The 24,150-nt window shown below is 38.6% G+C and overlaps 1 protein-coding gene across 15 annotated transcripts in view; it reads left to right on the forward strand.

Moving 5' to 3' along the window:
* The window catches only part of PAM (peptidylglycine alpha-amidating monooxygenase), a 121,321-nt gene that overhangs the window by 46,607 nt on the left and 50,564 nt on the right, over positions 1–24,150 (forward strand). For all 15 annotated transcript variants that reach the window (XM_083576653.1, XM_083576650.1, XM_083576660.1 and 12 more), the window contains exons 4-9: positions 3,627–3,684; positions 10,682–10,769; positions 15,648–15,733; positions 16,568–16,651; positions 21,539–21,587; positions 23,393–23,460. In XM_083576653.1, coding sequence (XP_083432779.1) covers positions 3,627–3,684; positions 10,682–10,769; positions 15,648–15,733; positions 16,568–16,651; positions 21,539–21,587; positions 23,393–23,460 — 433 coding nt within the window. The remainder of the gene's footprint in view (positions 1–3,626; positions 3,685–10,681; positions 10,770–15,647; positions 15,734–16,567; positions 16,652–21,538; positions 21,588–23,392; positions 23,461–24,150) is intronic.

The raw sequence follows: 24,150 nt of genomic DNA on the forward strand, positions 1-24,150 counted from the left end.
AAATGTATAATACAGAGGCTATCTTTTACCCTCTGTACAGAGCTACTCAAAGTGATATCAAGGAAATGGGATGGTGAATAACAGAAGAACATGCATCACTGGAAAATGAATCCTTTCATAACTATTTAATTTATATGGAGGCAGTACATGAAAATGGCTGCTGTCATTTAAATTGTTCATAAGCGTGACTTGCTATTCAGGACTTATGAAAAAAAGCAGACTCAACTGGCTGCAGCCTCTAAGTGACAGGATAAATCTGTACAGGATAAATGCTGCCTACTTCTGCTAAGCCACAAAAATCATGCCCCAATTAATCATCTTTGTCCCCAAACCTGTAACTTCTCATTGACCAAAGATCAATGTAATGATATTTTGCATGGGCAAGTTGGAATCTAGAGCTCCAAGCCTCCATTACGACCTTTAAAAAAAATATTATTGCAAATTTATCAGCTTTCACGTGCATAAGCAACCATAAGACCAGAAGCTTTGAACTTGGAAAGGTTTAATCTTTTTATTAGTTTTAATGCATTTAGCATGGGAAAAAATGAATGAACAACACTTTCACACTGAATGCTTGGGAAGGAAAGTAGGAGAAAGGCAATTTAAGTAGTTCATTATTTTCTTTCAGTGTTTGGAAAGTATTTAGGAACTCATCAGGCAAGTGTGTTAAAGAATAAGGTGGTTCACTTTGTGTGTTTGCAAGTGCTGCCAAACCATTAGTGTCTGAGCTTGCATATGTTTGCTTGCAGACTAATATATGAAATAATGACAGAAGATTGCAGAGCAATTGACATTTTCAGTGCTCGTCTATTTTTGTTTATTAATAGAAGTATAGCCATTAGTGTAGATGACTATCAAACACTGACAGCTTGAAAGATAAAGAGCAATGGGTCTTGTACAGTCATTAAAGTTATTTCTCTGTGTGAATTATTTACATTGAAGTGATGAAGTCGGCAGAATTAGAGTGCCCTGTATTATTAGGAAATTATCCCATTATTTGGAGATTTGTAACTTGCTTCAGAATCCTCTGCAGATCCAGAGAGTGGAAATTTTAAAAACTTTTGATTAAATGTCTTGTTTTTGAGGGGGAAATAGTGCTACACACCGCCCCAATCTCTGAGCGGTGTGAGATTCTAGGTTTCCTCACGCTTGCTTAGGGTTTGTGTTTCCTTTGGAAATGAGGCACAGTGGAGACCAGCAAGGTGTTCGAGGGCATATATAATATGTTTCATTTTAGTGCTAGTCATTTAAGCAAATCTCAAAGTCCACCATAAGTGTATTTTTGTTTAATCAATGATCCAGTTTGAATGTAATGATAAACATTGGGTTATAGATACACGCATGTGCCTAAGGTTTGTGTGTTTTTCCTTCTCCTTGCCTCGTCCAATGCAGCCACAAAGAAGAGATTGGAACTTACCAGTTAATGACTGTCTATTGTTGCACCCCATCCCTGCCTACTCTGTGATTAATCTTAAATATAGATGGAGAAAACAAGGGAACTTCATAAACTATGGTTTAAAGTTGGCTTATTTCAACCAGCCACAAGACTTATCACTGTCTGTCTGGGTTCAGACATAACATTTCACTGTGGTTAGCTTAAAACAGAAATAGAAGCTTCCAAACTCTTCCTCGGGAGTTCAAAACTCTCACTAGAGGGGGAGAGGGCTGTGGTTCCTGAGCTCACTGTGATTGGTCTCATAACAATGAACCATGATCTGTCATTGTATCCAGATTGTCCATCACTGGTGGCAAAGAAATTTTAGGAAACTTGCTTAATATGTTAAATTTCTGGGGGGAAATGGCAAGTGTATCTTGCTGCTTCTGCTGCTTCTGCTGCTGCTTCTGCTGCTAATAATAATAATAATAATAATAATAATAATCTTGCACATTTCCCACTTTGTTCAAAGCTTTATTAATTCTTGTGTTCCATGGGGAGTTGAATGGGACTTGACATTATGGTGCAACGGAAAGAGGCAAAGTTGTAACATATGTAGAAGATAAGCTTGCTGTGGTAATACAGTACCAGAATATAGAACTGGAACCTGCAGAACAAATAAGAACTTCATTCTGGGGAGGCATTGAGATCCTTTGGCTCTCCACATGTTGTTGAGCTACAACTCCCACCAGCCTTAGCAAGCACAGATGAAGGGAGTTATAGTTTAGCAACATCTGGAGGGCCAAAGGTTTAAGGGAAAATTTTCTCTGATTTATTTTCTTTCACATATATAGTTCCTCAGTTCCAAATGCCTTGTATTGTATATAGGATGACCTACACAAACAGTTGTCTTGCTTCATGTTTAATATTTCTGCAAAAATTTGGAAGAGCAAATACATATGGCTGGAATCCAATTATTTTGTGTCTTCTTAAAAAAAAGGCATTTGAATTGTGGACTTCAGCTCCATTGTCTCTTAAAAAGCTTTGGCTTTTGAAACAGTAGCAACTTGCAGCCACGAAATTAGCACAGGCACTTGTAAAACGTGGGTCGTGCTGGCCCTACACATCTTGCATTTCACGGCATTGTGTGACTGCTGGGACTTGTGAAGTAACTGATGTCTGTACAGGGTTGTCATGTTCCAATTTGCGCTGAAGACGATTACAAATGTGTGTCTCAGCCGACTTTCCATTGCTTACTTCTAAGGGAAACATTCTCTTGATTAACTTTCATTAATGTTAATTGAAGCGAGGAGTATACAGACACAGTTATGGATTTCCATTCTTGGTATTCTCTATACCCAGAGTGAACTACTTAATTATGTTTAATATTGTATGAGAACAAGGGTATGGTATGGGGAGGATGTGTGACTTGGGAATATGTCCTCTACCTTGAAGTAATAATTGATTTGATTATTCCCCCCGCCCCCCTGGTATTATCCAAGTGCATATCTGTAGAGAGATTTAGCAAGGGCTTAGAAGTGCATTTGGGGCAAAATCCAGCATGGCTTTGTCTTGCTCCCTTTCATTTCCAGGGAAATGCTTACATGAGGAACTTCCTTGTTAATTATTCACTTTTAATGTACTTCTCTGCTGCCCCCTGTCCCCAGCAGCCCACACAATAATATCAGAATGTGCTGTATAGTATCCTTGATTTGCTTGCCACTAGAGGATACAGTTGCTGTGTTCCATTGCAATAGCCCCAGAGTACAGCTATAGCACAAAATGACTACTGCAGGCTGTACATTTGTCTCTTACTTAGCCTGGAAGCTGTTGTCGAGTGTGTGTATTAATTCGTCAGTAGCTGACTCACCAATGTGCTCCTGACATCAAAGAACAATATTTGGAAGAGCATTGAGGACCCAGCTTACCTATTTTAGCCATTTTCTGATTAATGTAGTTGGTTTACTTTGTGTAAATTCTTATACTAGCCAGAAATGCATACCCTCTAGAAATACTGACTATCTAATATACGATCTAATAAAGAAGTAAAAATTATGTTATAGCTAGTTTATCATTAGTTTATCATATAGGCATACTTCTGTTCTAAAAGTTATTTTAGCTGTTTTCAAGGTCACCTGTTGCAAGAAATGTATACATATATGGAAGGTGAACTGTTTGTGAAATTAGCAAATTTTGACTTTTTTGGTAGGGAAATATGCCTAATGTCTTTTCCCCTGTTGTGTCATTCCAGTCTGATACCTACCTTTGCATGTCTGTCCGTTTACCAGTGGAGGAGGAAGCCTACGTAGGTGAGTACCACCTGAGTGTCAGAAAATCATGGACAGAATTGGTGAAAGGCTTGTGTTGCTTCCCCTGTAGCTTAATTTCCCCCCCCCCCATCTGAATTCCTGTAATACATTCATCATGTCTAATGCAGAAGCAAAACTAGAGGGAACCACTTAAGGTGGGGATAACAAACTGTATCTGGAGAGACTCGTGAGTAATAGTACTTAAGGAGCTTCATGTAGATGCCTCTGGCAGCTGGGCTGTAGCGCTCCCATTTGTAAAGTATTGGCTTTCTGTCTGTGGCTGGATACTTAATTCCACTCCATTGCACAAGCTGTTTATTTACCTGCTGGTACGGGCTGTAAATCTCTTTGCACTTACAATAAGCGCTAGGTACAGTAAGATCTTACCTGTTTGCAAAATACACTTGCTTTATGTTGAGGCGTGGATGAGATGACAGGCAAATGACAGGCCCTACCACAACACTATATCAATGTTTAATTTAAGTAAGTAGGCCACTGAAGTAAGCACCATCTGTTTAGTGTGTTCGCTCCGTAATGTTCATTTTTTATTCCATTCTGCTTGCCAACGGTTACCTTCACTAGTAAGTGTAAATAGTAGAATGGAAATTTACAATGAAAGGGTAGAACCTAGAAAATCGTCACTTGTTTTCAACGAGATTAGTTAGCTCTTAACACATTTTAACTGTGTGTGTATGTATTAGGTAGCTGATGAGTGATAAAGGTTTGGCTTTTTCCATATGCGTTGAAAATGCGATTAGGAAACCACTATCATTGTATCACTGTTGTATTGCCATTGGCTTAAGGCAGCCTTGCCTACCCTGGTGCCCCCTAGAACTTGGGGACTACATCTCCCATGAGCCCCAGCCAGCATGGCCATTAGGTAGACATGATAGGCTTTGTAGCCCCAAAATGTCTGGAGGACACCAGGTTGGAAAAGGCTGAGTTAAGGTAAGGGGAGTGCAGCTTTCAAAGAACATGACATCTCTACTTTCAGCCGACATGATTTGGGCACATCTTTATTTGGTGTGATATTTAGTAATTATATTACTGTGTTCTGGTTTGGGGGCTCTGAAGAGCGTAATTTAGGTCATAGGCAGCCTTTAGAATTTATGCTTTGTAGATCAAAGGTTCAGTTTGAGTTCCCATAGTAAGACACTGAAGGATTAAAGAAAATTAGAGATGCCAGCAAAACGTAGGGCATGCACCTGGAAAATTACTTTGAGGCTCATGAAGCTCACTGCAAGGAATAGGCAGGCTATAAAAGGCCCCGAATTATTTTCTGGCTTTGATTTAAGAATTTCCAGCCCTTCCCTTGTCCAACACTCAAATCCCCTTCCCAAACTTTTCCCTTTTTATTTAAAAGCCTCACCTATATTGGCCAACATGCAGTGCATTGTCTGTGAAATAAGAGGAGAAAATCTGCCTCTTCTTCTTGTCCTTGTCCATGGTGCTGCTGAACACATCAGTATGGCAAATCCCAGCAGTTCCTTGGAGCTGTAGTTTATGCTAGGGCTACCACCTTTGTAGAATTGATTTTGGGATTATGCTTGCATCCAAAACTACTTCCTTTTGGCTTCTTTCCTGGATAAGGCTCATGTAAACCCCTGAGGACCTCCCCCCAGCTATAGGGTGGTATAATAATAATAATAATAATAATAATAATAATAGGCAGTTTCTTGTGAGTATAGGTAGTTTTCCTGTGTCTTGTGTTAGGGATGATTTAATATTATCCAATCATGCTTGATGCAGATATGGGGCAGAATTAGCAATTCTATTTCCAGTTGGAAGGACGGAATTCCAGAGTATTACTTTATTTAGAGATATAGTGAGTAGCAGCTGTGGGTGGCTGCTTTGGGCCCCTGGGAGCCTTTAATGATCTGATTTTAATCATTATTTTCATGACACAGAAGCAGTTCTCTCATAGCACATAATTTGGGACTTCTGCGCCAGTTGATTTTTTTATTATTACTTGGATCTTGTAAGATAATTTATTCTATCCAAGTATTTAAGCAATTGTGTGTTTAGAGTTTCTGTTAATTAAAACACTGCAGCAATTATTCTTTAGGGTATATACTGTGTTTAATTTATGATATGTCTACTGTTCTGTGAACTGCTATTTATAAAGACAAAATCGGCATGAAATACATTGTACAGTATTGTTCTTTGGGGTTATTTATAGGCTGGAAACACTCCTGTTAAGATCTAGTTAGGGCTAAGCAAATGGGTCCTTGAGGACAACTACTGTTCTTAACATCTTTTGTAAGGAGTGCACTATCTGAACATTACAAATTAAAATTACTGAAGAATTTAGTTAGAGAGAAAAGAAAAATACAAAACATTCCTATCATAGTAAATAGTTACTTGCAAATATATAGAGAATGCTGGCAGTAAGAAATTTCAGATTGTACAATGGTGGGACTCTCTATATTTTCATGCCACCTGGTCCAAACCAGAAGTCACAGTAGAATAGGCCCTTTGGTGTTGCAGCGCACAATTTATTTTTTTTTAAATGACTAGTTTCACAATCCCACGCACACTTAGTAAAAAGTAAGCCTGTTAAAATTAATGGGATTTATTTCTCAGTGAATGTATTTATGATCAGGTTAGATGTATGTTGCTTATTAATATAATTTTAAAATACTGTAGAAGAAACTATTTTAAATGCTTTCATGCTTGTTGAATCATAAACAATGTATAATTGCTTCTGTCCAGAAATGTCTCATCAGAGGTAAACTGAGCTGGACTAAAGTTATTTCATTCCATATATATAAAAGTGTGGTTATGTAGTAGACTTTCCTCACATAGCCAGGCATTAAGCTTTGAGCATGTGAATGCAGAAGTCTTTTGAGTGGTGTATAAGATATCAAACTTTCCAGTTAACCTTAGAAGGTATTACTTTATTAGTGTGACAAATAGACACGAAAAGTTACCTAAAAAGAAGGTGATTTCCCAACAAAGCAAAAACTAAAATAAAAGCACACAAAGGATGCACCAGAACGTCAGTATGTGCCATTGAAACTGGATATCTCCAACATGTTTTGAATCCAGTGTGTAACATCCAATAGTCACATCCTGCCACTGGAAGGAACCTCTGGTCCAACACGGCTCTCTTTTTCTATCTTTCCCTTCGCTCCCCCTATTAAGTGTGTGGGGTTGATGAGGAAGTCCCATTGCACAAGCTGAAGTCCCACTTGTACGACATTGGATTTTGTCTGTACATTTTGCTAACCAGATGCATTTTGTTGGTTGCTACGGGTAGGCTGTAACTTCACATACTTACTAATGAAATAAATGTAGTTGCTAATCGTAATAAGATATGTCTAGCATCTGATTGTCCAGTGTACAACCTTTTACTTAGAGCCCATTTTATTAGATGTGTAATACTGTCCATTCCAAGCTAACTAGCAATAGTAAGCTCCTTGGTAGGATTTTTTTAAAAAAGCATAATACAGTATTTGACCTTTCCCCTCAAAGTTTTTCTGCTGCACAATGAGACTGAATATGTGTAAAATATATAGAGGTGAGCAGCGGGGAGATATAAGTGTTTTTTTTCCCTTTTGTGCTTCTGAAAAATTAATATTTTCCCATCTAGTCTTTTAAATGTTTGATTATATGGGCAAATAGCAAAACAAGAGAAGTATTTGCTGTATTGTTCAGGGTTTGATACAATCTGCTCTTTACTATTGAACTCTGCTGATAGCTAAAGGGTATACTACCGACACTTAGAAGAATTGTGTCTGACAGCAAGCCACTCAGCCAGGAAATTTATCTGTCATTCTCCTTCCCTTATTTTCACGCATATGGCCAACCAGTAAATAAATGTGGTTTCCCCCCCTTACTGACTGATGGTAAGCCACCATTTGTCAAACAGTTTCATACAAACAAGATAGGACCTATTATAATCTGAAAAGAGGATGGAAATAATTTGATGATATATTGCATTTTTATTGCTTTACTTGACTCCATAGCTGCAGGATTGTTACAATAGAAATCTTTATTGCTTGGTGATACTACCTTTTGAGGAAAACCCATCTAAGTTAGTAAGTGTTTATACATTTATGCCTTTGGTGGCTAATGATATATGGTCAATTTTGTAACATGTGAAAATGATTCAAGTTGCCTGATCTGCAGTGTGTGATTTGCAGAAAAATAAGACTCAAATAAATGAATAATAGTTGGAAAGAATTCGCCTTATCGATGGAAGTAGACAAGCTTTTTTACTACTGCACTGTGTATCAGAGAAAGAGAGAGAGAGAGAGTCCCATTTTGTATCTTGTGTACAAATAACTAAACTATTAATGTACTGTGAGCCTTAAGATTTGCCAATCTTGATGGTAAAGCAAAAAAGCATTGTAGCATCAAGTTGAAAGAAAGGAGATTCCATCTAAACATCAGGAAGAACTTTCTGATTGTAAGAGCTGTTCATCTGTGGAATGGACTCCCTCAGAAGGTGGTGGATTCTCCTTCATTGGAAGTTGTTAAGCAGAGTTGGATGGCCATTTGTCATGGATGTTTTAGTAGAGGGTCCTGCACTGCAGGGGGTTGGACTAGATGACCCTTGGGATCCCTTCCAGCTCTACAGCTGTACAATTCAATTATTCTGTAAGATATGAAACCAAATTTCAGCTCCTCCACCCCACCATTCCACAATTTTTCAATGCTTCCTTTCCTAGTAGCTAGAAAATGCGTATGAAATTTCACCAGTACAGTGGTACCTCGGGTTAAGAACTTAATTCGTTCTGGAGGTCTGTTCTTAACCTGAAACTGTTCTTAACCTGAAGCACCACTTTAGCAAATGGGGCCTCCTGCTGCCGCTGCTGCGCCACTGGAGTGCGATTTCTGTCCTCATCCTGAAGCAAAGTTCTTAACCTGAGGTACTATTTCTGGGTTAGCGGAGTCTGTAACCTGAAGCGTCTGTAACCTGAAGCATATGTAACCCGAGGTATCACTGTATAGTGGTTTCTAGAATAGTGAGTAGGTTTGGGTGTAGTTTAAGAGAAAGAGAGAGAGGGATGAAGGAAGGGTTGTTGTTGTTATTTTTTTAAAAAAAAACTCTGTAGAAGAGGACACTGAATTAGTCACATTATATTTCACTACATCGGGAGATATGTAGAACACTGATAAATAAATACATATAGGTTGAAATCCAGCGGTATGTGAGAGTTTCACTTGTACCTTGGGACTTTCCTTGCCTATTCCCCCACCCCTGCTGGCAGCCCCCCGGTCACCCCGAAAATCTGACTTGCATTAAAATAATCCATCAAATTATACTGTCTGGAAGATGGTCTTTTAAAAGGCAGTGGGAATACAAATGTACCCCTGTAATGGACTATTCTAAAGTTGAGGGAGCCTATGACAGGAGTGGCTCAACTTTGTCCTTGCACATAATGCTAATATATAATTTCTCTTGTGGATGAAATACGTTTTAATATTTAACATTCTTTGCCACCCTTTGAAGTCTTTTGGTCTTACAGTGCTGTCAGTAAACATCACAGTTAGTGAGAGCAATTGGAAAATGATTTTGTAGCATCTTCAGTGGATTGTAAAACTCCAGCTGTCATCGTAGAATTGAGTCTACCCTATTAATGTATTCATCTCTTTTCTTCCCCCCACCCCTGGAATATTCCTTTGTTCTGCTAAACTTCAAAATGCAAAACCGGGGGCGCAATTGTAAAGTACCAGATCTCCTGTGGTCCTGCTCCTACTGTGCCATTAGAATTAAAATGATACACCTCAAGAATCTGCCCTGCTGCTTCCTAGTTAAAGAAACTTAAAATGCTCTCTGTCACTGAAGAGTAAAACTATTGATAATGCTACTCTTGTTTACCACCTTCAAATGTACTCCTCCCCTCTTCTTTCCTCTCTTTTTTGGGTTGGAGGATCATCTGTGAGACTTGAGTTTCATCTACAGTAGAAACTAAAAACATATTCCTTGGAGTTATGTTGTTTACAGTAGTCATTAAAATGTCTTTGTGTATTTCTTATTCCCCTTTTATATTTAATTATTGGTCAAATGTACACATTAATCTACTTTTTGGACTTCATTGTTTAGTAAGATCCAGAAAATTATTAAACAGTCCTGGACAGGACCTCACAACTCTCTCTCCTAAATTTCTTTTTATATTAGAATTAAGACGTACGGTAAGTGGAGACCCCCCAAAAGGCCTTAATTGGACATTTATTAATGGCAGCGTACTTCACAATCCCCAAACAATGAAAGGATATGCATGGTGTTTCAATTACTTTTTCTTATCAAAATGTTTGGTACATAGCCTATAAGGAAATGCTTGCACACAAACTCAGAGCCTTACATGGTGTTTCTAAAATCGAGAAGTTCATTAAAATTTTGTTTGCTTTTATAAAACACGCACACAGAGAGAAAGAAAATGATGTTAATCCCCTCAATCCCAATATATTTCCATTTAGAATTTGGAATCATTATTAGACTTACTAGCTTCCTTTTTGCCTTTGAAATATTATTTTGATATAATGATCTTTTTGCCTCATTACTGAAAAGTTACTTTTGTATGAGAATTTCATATGAGTACTGCCATCTCTTGGAGCAGTGAATGTTTGGAGAGGAGGAACTTGAGTAGGGTATTCTGGTATGTTATCATAGTCGTATATTTTACCTGCAATGAAAAACAGTAATGATTTCTTTAAAATGTACATCTTAATTAGTGTGTAACAAAAGCATAAGAAAAACTTAAAACAATTTTTTTTAAAGTATCATGGCCAATAAGGCATATTTGCCTGCTTTAGAAGTAAAATTGAGAGAGCTGAAACACAACTTGAGATATTAGCACTTCATCCTTGCTGCGATTTTTGATTTCTATTCCTGCTGTGTCGTTATAATGAGCGCAGCATCCCATAGTGTATCTCCATTTGCTGTTGTATGAGTGAAAGAGAACAAATAAGTGTCCTTGTGCAACTTAATGTAGAACCATAAAATGTACTGAGAAAAAAGACATACGTAAGTATCACTTTTGTCTTTCAGTTGACTTCAAACCTCATGCTAGCATGGACACTGTCCATCATATGCTGCTCTTTGGATGCAACAATCCATCTTCAGATGAAGATTACTGGTAAGGAGCACAGGGTTGTTTTCATGGCATTGGTTTAATTTCCTACCTGTGTCAGGAGGGAAAGACGTGTGGTTGGGAGGGGGTGTAGAAGGCTTGATGAATGCATGGTGGGTATGGTGTTTTCAAAAACGTTCATTATGTCGTTTCTGCAATTTGGGTTGCAGATTTTAATCAATAGATGTATCAAACCAGGCCTAGTTGATCTGTGACTTCTTTGATAAATTGAAGGAAACATGAAAATGTATAATTAAAAAAGCAAAACTACCAGACTTTGCTTAGAGGGATGCCCATTTGGTTCCTCCCCACGCATATTACTGTAGTACACTAGAGTAAAAACAGCCATAGTAAAGCTGATGTTGATTGCGATTTGTCCTCACATATTTTAAATTTCCCCCTATGGATTCATTCACTAAAACTTAGTTGATTGATTTACTGTTCAAACTGATGAAAGGTTGTAGCCCCCAATAAAAACTGTAACCTCAGTGCTTCATAATGGGAAGCAAGTTGCAAATTTCTACGTCTTCATACTCATCAATAAGATGTTGCTATTAATAAATCAGAAGCAGCTCTGAAATACCTTTTAAATTTTGATTGGGCCATTAATATTTGAAAAGGACAGTCTATAAAACAAGTAACCAGAAATGCTAACTTGGCCCCAAAGAGTTATGAAATTGGAAAGGTGTTCTGTTCATCTATTACTGAAAAATAGTTCATGTTTAATTGAATTTTATACTAGAATCCATGTGCTCATTTAAATATTCTTACACAATCCTACTATTTTGTAATTGGTAAACTTACCTTGGATAGGTAAGTTTACCAGTTTACCAGTGAGTTTCCGCATAGCCTTGATTTTTGCTTTGTCCGTTTCACAGGTTTATTTCCTCCATATAGGTTTATTTGCAGCATAGAGGTTGTATGATTTGCACATCATGGAAAGCTTGGATTCCTGGCTTATTGTAAGAGAAGAATCCTTGTGTGCACAGCCCATATCTGTGAGCAAGTTATCTAGGAGGGTGGCATATGAACCCAGCATCCTGGTTTGTGCTCTGAAAGCTAACTTCTAACCCTGGCTTATGAACCTGGCTTGCTGGGAGCAACAAACCAGGATGCCAGGTTTGCACATCATGGGAAGCCAAGCTAAATTCAGACATCCTGGTTTGTTTTTACCTGCTTGCAGAAAAGGAGGAGGTGAAGCAGGAGTGAACAGGCTGCATTGTTAATTCACAGTAGAAAACTGTGACATTCATGGGCTTCACAATTACTATTAGTTTTTGCCAGTTGCAATCACCCCACCTCTTTCCCTTCCCTATCTCTTGCCTTCACACTCCATGTGTTTTCTACTACACCAAGGTTATGCCATGTTCTCCCTTCTCACATAGTGCACTCTTTTGCCCCAGTGGACACGAGACATTTATAGTCATGCTAGCAACTACTGGTAGCACTCTGGAAACCACTATGAAATTACTAAAATTCATTTTGTTCAGTCCCAGAATACAAAGATTGGTCTGCTTCACAGTTTGAAAGCATCTGCTCTAAACAAAAGGAGAGACTTACACAATCCTATCCATATCTACTCAGTAGTAAGCCCTGTTGAAATCAATGAGACTTGCTCCCAGGTAAATTGAATCAGGATTACAGCTTTAATCTCTCTGATTTTAAAGACTAAAGTCTGTTTTATACACTACTGAAGTGTCAAAGTTGATTCTTCCACGTGGCTGGATCCCAAAACTTTCCAAAAGCATTTGAATGAAAGACTTTATGGTGAACATAACTGTGTCCGTGTCTACTGTACCATGGGACAGTAGCTCTGAGATGAGCTTTCCAGCTGATCTATTTATCTAACGTGATTCCTTCACCCAAACATGACTGGAACAGTGTGGGGACCAGGAAATAACTGCATTTTATTAATGAATAACTCTATTCCTTATTGTAAATGACAGTAGGAAAGTAGCATCTTCAACATTTCCTTGACATTGCAGATAGGTTTTCTCCTTCCATTTTATCTGTGGAGGTCTGTTGCTGTTAAATTAAGATCCAAAATGTGCTGCTTCTTTTTTAGTGTGTTGTGAATGTTCCTAAGAAAAAGCGTGAAAAAGGAGCTATAGTAGTTCTGCTAGACATTCTACCTATGTGGAAAAAATAAAAACACATTTGATGAATGACTGATTACTGAATCTCATTTAAATGCAACTCTACCTAATTCACACTTTCTCATTCATACACACACACACACACACACACAGAGAGAGAGAGAGAGAGAGAGAGAGAGAGAGAGAGAGAGAGAAACATGATGTGTAAAAATGTGTATGGGGGAAATTGCATACAAATGTCAATGTTGAATAGATTTCTATTAGACACCCTATATCAAAGAAAATTCTACTTCTGCATCTCAGCTGCTTCTGAGGGAGGAGTAGTAGCAGGGCAGGACCTATGGGAGGAGATGGCCCTTTTACACAGATCCTAAGGCTTATAGGTCTTCCAATGTCTTTGAAATATTTATTTATTTTCTTGCCTTTATATCACTCCTTTATTTTGACATGAAAACCAAGGTGAGTGGTATATGTTGCAATGGAAAACACTTCAGATTAGGACCAGAAATGCACCAACAGCTATTGAAGCTGAAATAGTAGCGGGGTGATGTGCTCCCTCCAAAAACTCACTCTTTTTACTAAAGCTCATTAAAGGAAAATCCTACCATTATCTCTCTCTTGGCAGACAGGGCATGGTATAAGTGAGCCACTGTGACTGGCAGCATTATGTAGGGTTCAAAATACTTCTGATGACAACATGGTTTATCCTATGGGGATTATCCAGTTTGGTTGGTTAACTGTGATTTAGATAATACTAAACCTGATAAACCAATGATTTGACTTGGTATAAAATCGCTTCCTATGTTGCGTGTGGATAGGTTTTTTTTTATTTTAAAAATTGAATTGCTAGAACAGAAGTTAATTACTTTCATTATTTGAAGGCATAGCATTGTAACTCATTTTGGAAATTTCTTTCCAAAGAACTTCACTATAAATATATTGGAAGCAGCTACTGACATAGCTGAAAAAGTTAAGTCTCTTTCCCCCACTAACTAAGAATGTATTTATTACTTTCTGAAAAGAGATAAAATCAAGGTTATCATCTGTATGGTCAGCCCAAGGGGAAATGCCAAGCTTTTTCCAGTGGGAAGAAGCAATGTTCAGTCTAATTAACCTTGTGATTCTAAGGGCTAAATTCTTGTGGTGTCAAAAATAGATCTTCAACCATGCTCATCATGCTATGGTATATATGAAGAAGAGAATAGTTGATGCAAATGTCACATGGAATGATAGATATTTCATAGTGTGGGGATTAGTTTAAATATTAAGAATTATACTTGAATACAGGAACATATATCATATTATAATAAATCTTGCATAGTCTTCAAGTCAAAATACAGGGTCTCTAAGGGTTTTTCTTTGTTTCTTTTCTTCTGCGGGTGACTTTTGAAATCTAAATTAAGACACAAGCTCCCAGGACCATTTTCTGTGCAAAAACCACTGTAATGGTTCTCGAGTCCCCGTGGATGGGCACAAAATTTCAGGATGACAAAATTCTAAGCCAGGGAATTTCATGTTTGCAGCAGATTTTAACATTCAGCTGCCCGAGAAACTATTCCACCCACAGTAGGTGCTCATTTGTATGGGAGCTTCTGAACAGAGCAACCTTCCTTAACTGGCTGCCATGAGCCCTCAGTATTGTTGTCGTTCGACATGGGGTGGTAGACTAGGACTCAGGAGGAGGACGGGACTGAATGGTGGGAACCTGAGTTGGAGAAGGAGGCATCTCCCCTTTCCACCACAGCTTCAGTCCCTTTGGAAGGGGATCAGGGTTGCTAGCTCTCCCCTCCAACCTTCCTGAAGAGCAGAGAGCCTCAATACAGGTTGGGAAGGGCTTTGATCAGCTGAGGAGGAGGCTGCAACAGAGGCGGCAGCGACTGAACAGAAGAGTGTAGCCTTGTCACCTAGAATCAAATGCTACCTTCACAGGTGGAAGCTCACATACTCATGGAGTGCATGCTTGCAATCTTGGTATTCCTGTAAGGCAAGGGAATATTGTGATTGAGCACTCCATGCCTTGTCTTTAAAAGCTGGTGGGAGGTGTGGGGAAACTTGTTGGTGCATCTTCATTGCATGAACATCTGAATTGTGACTTCTGAGCACTGTGTCTGCTGCTGACCCTATACTGTTATTTCCCTGAATAAATAACTTTTCTTTATGTACAAGTATGAGCCTCTGTCTGTGCGTGTTGGGCAGGAGCCAGGATAGTGGCTGGTTTAGGGGGACATCTGATATGTGCTGTTACATTCCATTTTTAACACCAGTATTGGACTGTACTGCCTAAGCCCTTAATCAAACAGCAGCAGGTTGCACACACAGAGGGAGCTATGTGTGAAGATTCTGTGTGCTTGCCTGTAAGCTAGCATGGCATAGTGGTTGGAATATCCTGCTAGGGCCAAGGAGATCTAGATTCCAATTCCATAAAGCTCCCTGGATAATATTGGGCTGGATACAAACTCTCAGGCTAACCTACCTTAGATAGTGGTTGTGAAGATAAAATGGGACCATGTACACCGCCTTAAGTTCCATGGATGAAAATGCAATAAGTAAAATATTGACTGCCAAAGAGATGAGTGCTGGTAAAATGCTGGAGGGAGCAGGTTCAAAAGGTGGTGTAAATTTTAGAAGAGGGAGTTAGAAACACATTGAGAGTCATGATTACAAAGGGCATTCTCAGCCTGAATGTAGTGTTTGCGGTGGAGAATAATGTTAACTGCTTAATGTTCCTAAAATGAGAGAGGTGCTCAAGCCAAAATAAAAAAAGCTTCCCACTGTGTGTTTGTTTCAGGGACTGTGATGGAGGAACATGCACGGACACATCTAATATTTTGTATGCTTGGGCAAGAAATGCACCACCAACAAGACTACCAAAAGGTATGAGATCTTTCACACTATGACATTCCAAATGAGCATGTGGTAGTAAGGATGGACATAAAATGTTTCTTGTGTCTCTTCGTGTGTGTAAATGGGTGTGTGTTTGTGTGTTAACTTGTAGTGACTTAAGTGCAATGTTCTATATGTCTCTACTCATGGTTATTATTACTTTCCTTGGGAAGAATGGTGTTGTTCCTCTTGGGTGAACTACTGCAAAGGGCTGTGCATGTTTCGGTAGCTTCCCCACCTTTTTAATATGGGACTGAACAAATGTAATTCCACAGCAAACTTGTCTGCTGCCTTCTTATTATGGAGGGAACTTTTATAGTTTGTGAATGATGGATTGTTGGTGAAATCTATTTGGTTTGCAGCAGGATTCTGTCAAGATGATTCTTTTATCTTGTATTACACCAAGTAAAGTTCTGTGTTCCATATTCCCACCAACAGTGAACTAGGCCACTGTTGTAAAAAAAGAAAAAAGGAAAGGAAAGACATAAAACTTGAGATATCTGGTCTGTCTGCTTCTATTTGCTCTTCTAGCTTTTCATAGCCAGAATGAATGCATAACTCTCAGTTCCAGTGTTATATATCCCTTGAAGGGTACTTGAGGAGTGATTCCCCTAGCAGAATACATGTGAAAAACGTTGCTTGTGCTCTCTCTGTTTTAAAGTTATCAAGGATAATACCTTGTCAACTTCAGTTCTTAATATGAACATTGTGGGATTTCAATTTAAGTTAAATATTACCCACTGTTATTATTTTACTATTCTATTGAAAATACACAAGCATACAATTTATTGAATTTCCACTTGTTGCTTTTTGTTTCATGTTAAGGTGTTGGATTCAAAGTGGGAGGAGAAGAGGGCAGCAAATATTTTGTACTCCAAGTACATTATGGAGATGTTAGTGCATTCAAAGGTATGTATGGTCTTTGGATATGTTAATGTGATGATATGTGTAATAGCTATACTATAATAAGCCTGCAACTTACATGATGTCTATGTTCCGGGGATCACGCCTTAAGCCAAAATCATATATAGTCCAAACACATTGGGTGCATTGGGATTGCCAAAGTATTTTTTCTTGGATGCCCGCCCCTTCCACCCCCTTTTAAATTAGTTTTTTTTGCTAAGTGTGTAAAGCTGTGCACAAGTCAAATGCATGTGAGTTGTGGGCTTATGTACATTTATATATTTGCACTGAATGCTGCCATATTCTTGTGGCTGCAGACAGATGGTGCTGCAAAGTATAGGATGATGAGAGGCAGCCCAGGTAAGCTATAGAGGGTCATCCAGAACAGACTGCAGCAGCAGCAGCCACCCTGCTCCACTGGCTTCACTGACTACCAGCCCTGGGACTCCTTGCCCCACGATCCAGATTCTCAGGCTGACCACATTCTCCCCTCCCCACCAGCTTGCCTGGGTATTTGCTGTTGGCCCTGCCAATTAAGATGAAAAGCTGGCCCAGGTGAGGCGTTGGCAAGAGCAGTATTAGCACAAAGCAGAGGAAGGCACTTACTGCCTGGAGATTGTCCGCTGCTGCCAATGAGGATGAAGAGTCAGACTTGGTAAGGAAATGGATTGATCCCCAGGCCAGTTGCCACATCTGGTCACCTTACTCCTCCCAGGCTGATGGGTCATGGGTCATCCTGCTTGGTTGCAACAGTTGCATGGGGTGGAAAGCAGAAGGTCTAAGCAGTTAGAATGGGACAGGAAGGGGTTGTTGAGCAGCTCGACCCCCCCACCCCCTGTAAAAAAAAATAAAACTAAAGTGAGAAAATGGCTAGTTATTGAGACAAGTTACAATAACAGTGGCAGCTTAAATGTGTTCTAATGCAGACCCTCCTGTATTTTAATTAATTTGGAGGTCATCTGATTTGAAACTGACTATGTAATCAGGAAATTCAAATAGTGTAAACAACATTGTCACTACCTCTTCCTTCTCTGAACTTACTGTTATGGAAGGTAGTATGCATGGTTCCCAGTAGGTCAGTGGCAGCATCTCTTTGAGTGTGTAGAAGCTGTTTCTTGAATTTGGCATATATTGTGCATTAAAAAAAATAATAATTCCCAGCAGTTTGTTAATGTAAAACTCATAGGTGTGACATCATGCCGTTTGTACTCATTTCAGTAGCGATTTATCTTGTGTTCTGACCTTTTAATTTTTAGCAAGTAAAAATAGTTTCCAATTTAGGAACACCTGTCTGATAATGGCAGCAACCTACCAAGCCCTGTTGCTGGCCAGTGGAGGCCCCCATCAAAAGGAAGTTAAATTGCACTGTAATAGAGCTTGGTAGATTTCCCTCTCCCCATCAAGCTTCTGTCTAAAGGCCAAGTTTGCACTGGCATGGCTACAGCATAATCTTTTAACATTTTGTTTCTTGGCCCATTATTCTTTGCTGCAAAGTCTGTGAACCTTGTGCATTACATCCCATTTACAGTACATAAGATTTCTTCCTTCCACCATAATCAACATAATAATTCCAGTATGGAAGATATACATTGCTTTATTTTTGAACTGCCCCAAATGCACAAGCAGTTAAGGGGGGTGAGGGGGTATTGTCTGGCAAGTGATTTCAGCAAGCTCTCTTCATGGAGTTATCCTTATTGCTCTATTTAGCAATATCCCTACCCAGCATCAATTACACTATTTTCTAGAAATCTGACAAAATTTAAATTCCTGATACATAACAAATTATTTAGTGTTTATCAGTCTTTTTAATATGACTTACATTGTTTCCAATGCTTAAAAAAAAATTAAGCTGCAAAAAAGAATATGTTCTTTTGTATAAGGATATCTTTTGACCATATTAAATTGGTAGTTTCTATTTTCTAGTTACATTCATGGCTTTACAGTCATCCTTTTTCCAAAAAAAGTTAAGATGCTCATCTACACATGGTTTTTGCATAGCATTTCATGTAGTGGAATGCAAAGTTTAAGATTAATTTTTTTATCTAGCCAGCTTTCATTTTCATAGTTGTAAAATATATTTAAGAGAATTTATGCAAGTACTTGCACTACATTTCAGTCATAGCAATCATATTCCCTAGTTTCAAAACTATTTGATTATATTTCTTAACACTGGACAAATTTACAGTAATTTTCATTTGTACTATTTTACAAACTAGGCAAAAGTGGAAACTTTGTGTTTCATGCTTCCATATTTTTGAGCTATACTCCTGGAACAATAAGCCTTATCTTAGGGTATTTTGACTTCGTAAACCTTTTAATGTATCTTCTGAGTGGCAGTTACCATTTATTTTTCTCACTGATCAAAGAATTAGAAGCTGATATGCATATCACAGTGGATTTTGCTATATACACTCTGCAATCCAGAAGTGCTATTAAACCACACTAGTAAGCACAGCTTCTTGTTTGATCTCTGTTGGAAGCTCTGCATAGAAAATCAGCTTTGAAAGAAACCTCCTTCTGAGGTGGGATGAATGCATTTTCCTCTCATTGCCACAGGGCAAATGGAAGCTAATAATTTATTTGTCCTGGAGCAATGTGTACTTGCTCTCTAGCTGAAATGCAAAATCAAAGGAATTATCCTAGGCTGAGTGGCAAATAGGGAAGATGATTTTTAAGATGGGATGTAAGGATTGCATTGTGTCTTCGCAATCTGCTTAGCTGATGCAGCACTTGCCAAAAAAAGCAAATGTTATGATCCCATTTCTTCCAGCTTATCAAACCTGCTGAGTAGAGAGCTCGTTAGACATGACCATTTTGGGAAGTGGGTGTCTAAAGTGATGGAAAGTAGGCCCTTACGTTGGGAGATTCTGCCAGTGTGAAAGGGGGTTCTTGTTGATACATCATAAATATTTAACACAGGGACGACCGTGGTGTTCGCAGAAATGAAAGACATGGCAGTTGATCTCATATGCAAGGTTGAAGCCTAGCCCAGATTTTGCTTTTGCTTTAGCACAGCAAGCAAATTTTCTGAAGTTCACAATGATGTGTGAGTTTAGAGAGCACAATTTTCCTTGAGTTTTTGCTTGTGATGTCTAGCTTATTCATAGAGTGCTTTTTAGTAACTCCAGATATAAAGGCAGCCGTACTAGCCCACTTGCCCTGAATGCTACAACATAGCAGTCTAATGACTTTGAATAAAGTAGAAACTGCTTGACCCTATTTTGAGCGAAATGAGTCTGCCCCAAATGGGTTGAAACAGAAGTTGTTCAAGCAAATATTTTCTGCATTCAGCTTCAACTTTGCTATATTTGTTAGTTCTCAGTAATTCTGCTATGTATATAAACACAAGTAGCTCTTTGCATTTCATTTAGCATAAACATATGTACAGCATGTCTTCAGGATTTTTTCTTTTTTTCCCTTTGCATGTATACCTGTCTTTAGAAAAATCCGCCTGTTTGGTTGGGTGTGGATTTCATAAAACCCTAATATCCTAAAGGACACATCAAAAACAAATAGCTGAAATATACAATAGTGCGTTACAAAAATGTTGAATCTGAGGAAGTGACATTCAAGTCTTCTTCAGTCTAAAGCTTCTTCTCTGACTAGTGACATTTGCTGCTTCTGGTGACCACCATCCATGGTTGATTGGAACTGGAAGTTGTGGTGGTTGTTGTTTCTGCTGCTGTTGTTGATGATGACTGTGCCCCATCTTTTTCCTTGACAGGGACTCCAGGCTGCTTACAAATAAAACAAAACAGAAACACAGCTAAAATAATAGGGGGGAAACAATCACTTGTTACCTTCCACAGATTGCAAACCGTTGGTGTGACATCTCTGACTGGGTGTAAAATGAAAGCAGTCAACAAGATTATTTGAGGAAGAACAAGAGATTGTAAAGTTTTCAACGTTGTTTTTTTTTTTTAAGAGCACTGCTTTTCTGCATATCTCTGTAGTGAATGAAACTCCTTAGTGATTCATCTTCCCTCCTGATATGTACTTCCCTGTACTTTCCCCCAACTCACCTCACAACTCTCCCAATGTTGGGTGAAACATCTTTCAGCATTCAATATGAAATGAGAAAGGAAATTTAAAAAACAGGGGGTCCACAGTACTTAGCAAACTTGGAACCATTAGGCTAGATAATTTATTTGTTTAGCAGAAAACTGCTGACCTGTTATACAGTAGTAACGTCCCAAAACAAGAAGTATTGGATGCAAAAGAAAAACGTTCAACATTTGTTGTTGGATGCTTTGAATGTCTAACATAGACACTATGGGCTGTATCCAGTGTTCTTTGCCTGCCAGTTGCAATGACTTTTGCACTAGCAGACAGGTGAGTTTTAATGTTGCAAAGCAGAGGAATCCATTGCAACTGTTGTGCTAGCAGAAACCTGTTTGCTCAGCAGATCAAAGCTACCAGCAACCAACTTAAGTGCTCTCTTGCGCAACAGTGTTCCAGCTGATGCAAAACATTTTTGCCAGCAGGACAAATATACTTTAGCTTAGCACTGCATTGCATATAGGCCTTTGTGGCAATAAAAATATTTTGCACCAGGAAGAAATATGTCTTCTAATGTCTTAGTTTTGCCTCCCTGCTTAAAATATATTGCTTGATTTTCAGTACGAAAAATAATAATCCTTTCTGGTTTTCAAAATATAATTACCAACTTTCAAGCTTCTGTAGTACAGTATATAACATGCATTCTTCATATTATTTCAACACTGAAAGAGAATTTGATGCAAATGCATCACCGGCACAGCAGAGTGACTTTGTTATGTGTATAGCTTGTCTAATAAGAAAACGTTATGCAGAAAGCATTTAGTAATCACACTCATGTATTAATGGAAAAATGTCAATGCTTCTACTTAATATCCATTTTTATGTTTTGTGCAGATAAACACAAAGACTGTTCTGGTGTAACTTTACATCTGACTAATCAAAAGTAAGTATATTTCTAACATCTTTCATGTCAGTTCCCCGCCCCCCTAAAATCTTCTTTTGAAGAGATCAATGTGAACTTTGTCAGAAAATTTATGAGAAGAACAAAACCTTATGTTGACCCTGGTGTACGCTGAAGCATACTGTTTAGGGGTTTGAGTGTGCGTGTGTGTTTAAAGAGACCAATTAACATCTTCAGATTTACTTCAGAATATATTCGATTCTTAAAATTGAGAAAAGGCAAGTTGGACTAAGTGAGATAATCAACTAGTTGACTTTCATGTCTTGGTAAATCAAATGTTTCATACATAATGTGTAGCTGCCCAGAATATTTCCAGAAAGTCTTGTATATCACTCCTTTTTTCCTCTTCATATTTGATTTTTAAAAGTTTGGATCTATCCATCTCTATTTTTCCCTTGACAAACCCAACTTCATACTGGTGTTGTTTATTTCATTCCTCAGATCCCAATTTCTTTGAAGTTGAAAGTTAGCTTGCTTCCCCTTTCCTTCCCCCCCAGTAAATTTCACATCATATGAACCTTTTATGTGCTCATCACATCTCCTTTGCCCAACTGATTACTTCAACTACTGAAAAGATCATTCTGACCTGAATCATGCATTCAACCAAGGGTGGAACTGCAATAGCTTTGGTGAAGAATCAGCTGAAACCTTTCCCTCTGGTATGCACTGAGCCCTCTCACTAGTGCCTTTTTGAGATTTCTTTCTCCACCCTCCCAGAAAAATCTGTGAAGCAGCCCTCCACATAGATAGGTACTGAGAAAGAGGCTTGGGGCTAAAACAGATTATAAATGTGTGGTCATATTTAAAATATTTTTTAAAAGATAAACTTTTCAGTTGTTGGGGATGTGCCCAATCAGCATCAGAAATGTTGCATCTCACCCTTTCAAAGTTTTATAGATCCACACTTTGCACACTAAAGGAGAAACAGGAGTGACTATGTCTGTTTTTCTGTGCAACATCTCTTAGTGCAGAGGTTTTCAACCTTTTTGAGTCTACAGCTCTGTTGACCAACTACATTCTTTCTGTGGCTCCCCTGTGGGGTCAGAAGCCTAGTTATGCCACCCCTTGCCTGCAGAGCCAGCAGCCCCTCACCCCTTTTTGAACACCCTCCCTTGTGGAGTATTCCCTCAGCCTCTTTTCCTCACCCCTCCCCTTGGGAGTCCTCCAGGCAGCAGTCGCTGCCACCCCTAGTCCCTGACCTTCCTGGACTCCTTCTTGTCCATCCACTCCCAACAGGCTGGTAGACTGTCTGGCTGGCTGGGCTCCCTCACCTACTTTCTTGCTTACTCCAAGGCCACCACAGCTCCTGGCAACCAGCACCTGCTGGCCAGCCCCAGAGAGACCATTCACCTAGGGAGCTTGTAGCCAGGGTTGCTGCAACAAACAGCCACAGAAGCCTTTGGGGGCCAGAGATGTGAGAGGGCATCAGAGGAGGGAGGAATGGAAAGAGGGACAGAGGCCAGTGTCGCCCACAGTGTCCCTAACTATCATTCAAGGCACCCCAGGATGCCACCGCACACTGTATGAAAACCACTGTCTCAGTGTAGCATTTTTTTTTATTTAACAAAATTTATATTATGCATGATTGTAAGAAAAGCTCTGTATAAGTCTCCGTCCAATGGATAAATATGTAGTATCCTACTAATTTGCATGGTGTGTGTGTATTTGAATTTGAAAAGTGCTGTATCAGTTCAGCTATTTTATATTAGAAGGAGCCATATAATAAGTGATTCAATGTATTTGATTTGAATTTCTCTCTCCTTCCCACCCCACTTTCTTTTTTTAAGGCAGCCTATGATTGCTGGCATGTATCTTATGATGTCCATGGATACTGTTATACCACCAGGGGAGAAAGGTGATTACAACAACTCCCTCCTCCCACTAATATGTTCAACACTTTCACTGTAGGATATAATTTCATAGGAAATGTGTTATAAAACCTTTGATTAATACTGGAAGTAGTAATGTAACTTATATATCCATTTCAATATGTAGCAAATTATAAACATATTTTATTATTAGACACACCAGCAGTACAATTTAGGAAAACAGATATCAATTCTTTTAGACTAATACATTTTGAAAGCATTTCTTTTGATTTTCATTAAGCACAAACTCCTTTTAAACCAGTAGTAAGTCTACTTTTTCCAAAGCTTGAAATGAAGTGTGTATACATAGAAGAACTGCATGTTTGAATATTTAGATAAATATATATTTCTATTTTTGTTTCTGAATATTAATGTGTCCTGGAATGTATATTGCTGATAGAAGTTTTTGCTTGAATACTTTTTGTATGTGTTTGTTTGTGCATGTGGTAAAGCTGTTCCAAGATGGCGTAACATGCATCTTTAATTATTACTGAAACATGATCAGCATTTTAATATAGCAAATGAATAACAGCTTGGAACATCTTTTTTTCAACTACTCTTAGATTAGTATCCAAATTCCACTTACACTTGGGAATTTGAAAATTATGCTTTATTGTTTATGTGGATGGGCCTTGGGTCACATTCTCTCTCTTCCTCCTGCCCCACACCCTTGTAGG

This window comes from Podarcis filfolensis, assembly GCF_964270895.1.
Source record: "Podarcis filfolensis genome assembly, chromosome: 11".
Classification (NCBI taxonomy): Eukaryota; Metazoa; Chordata; class Lepidosauria; order Squamata; family Lacertidae; genus Podarcis; species Podarcis filfolensis.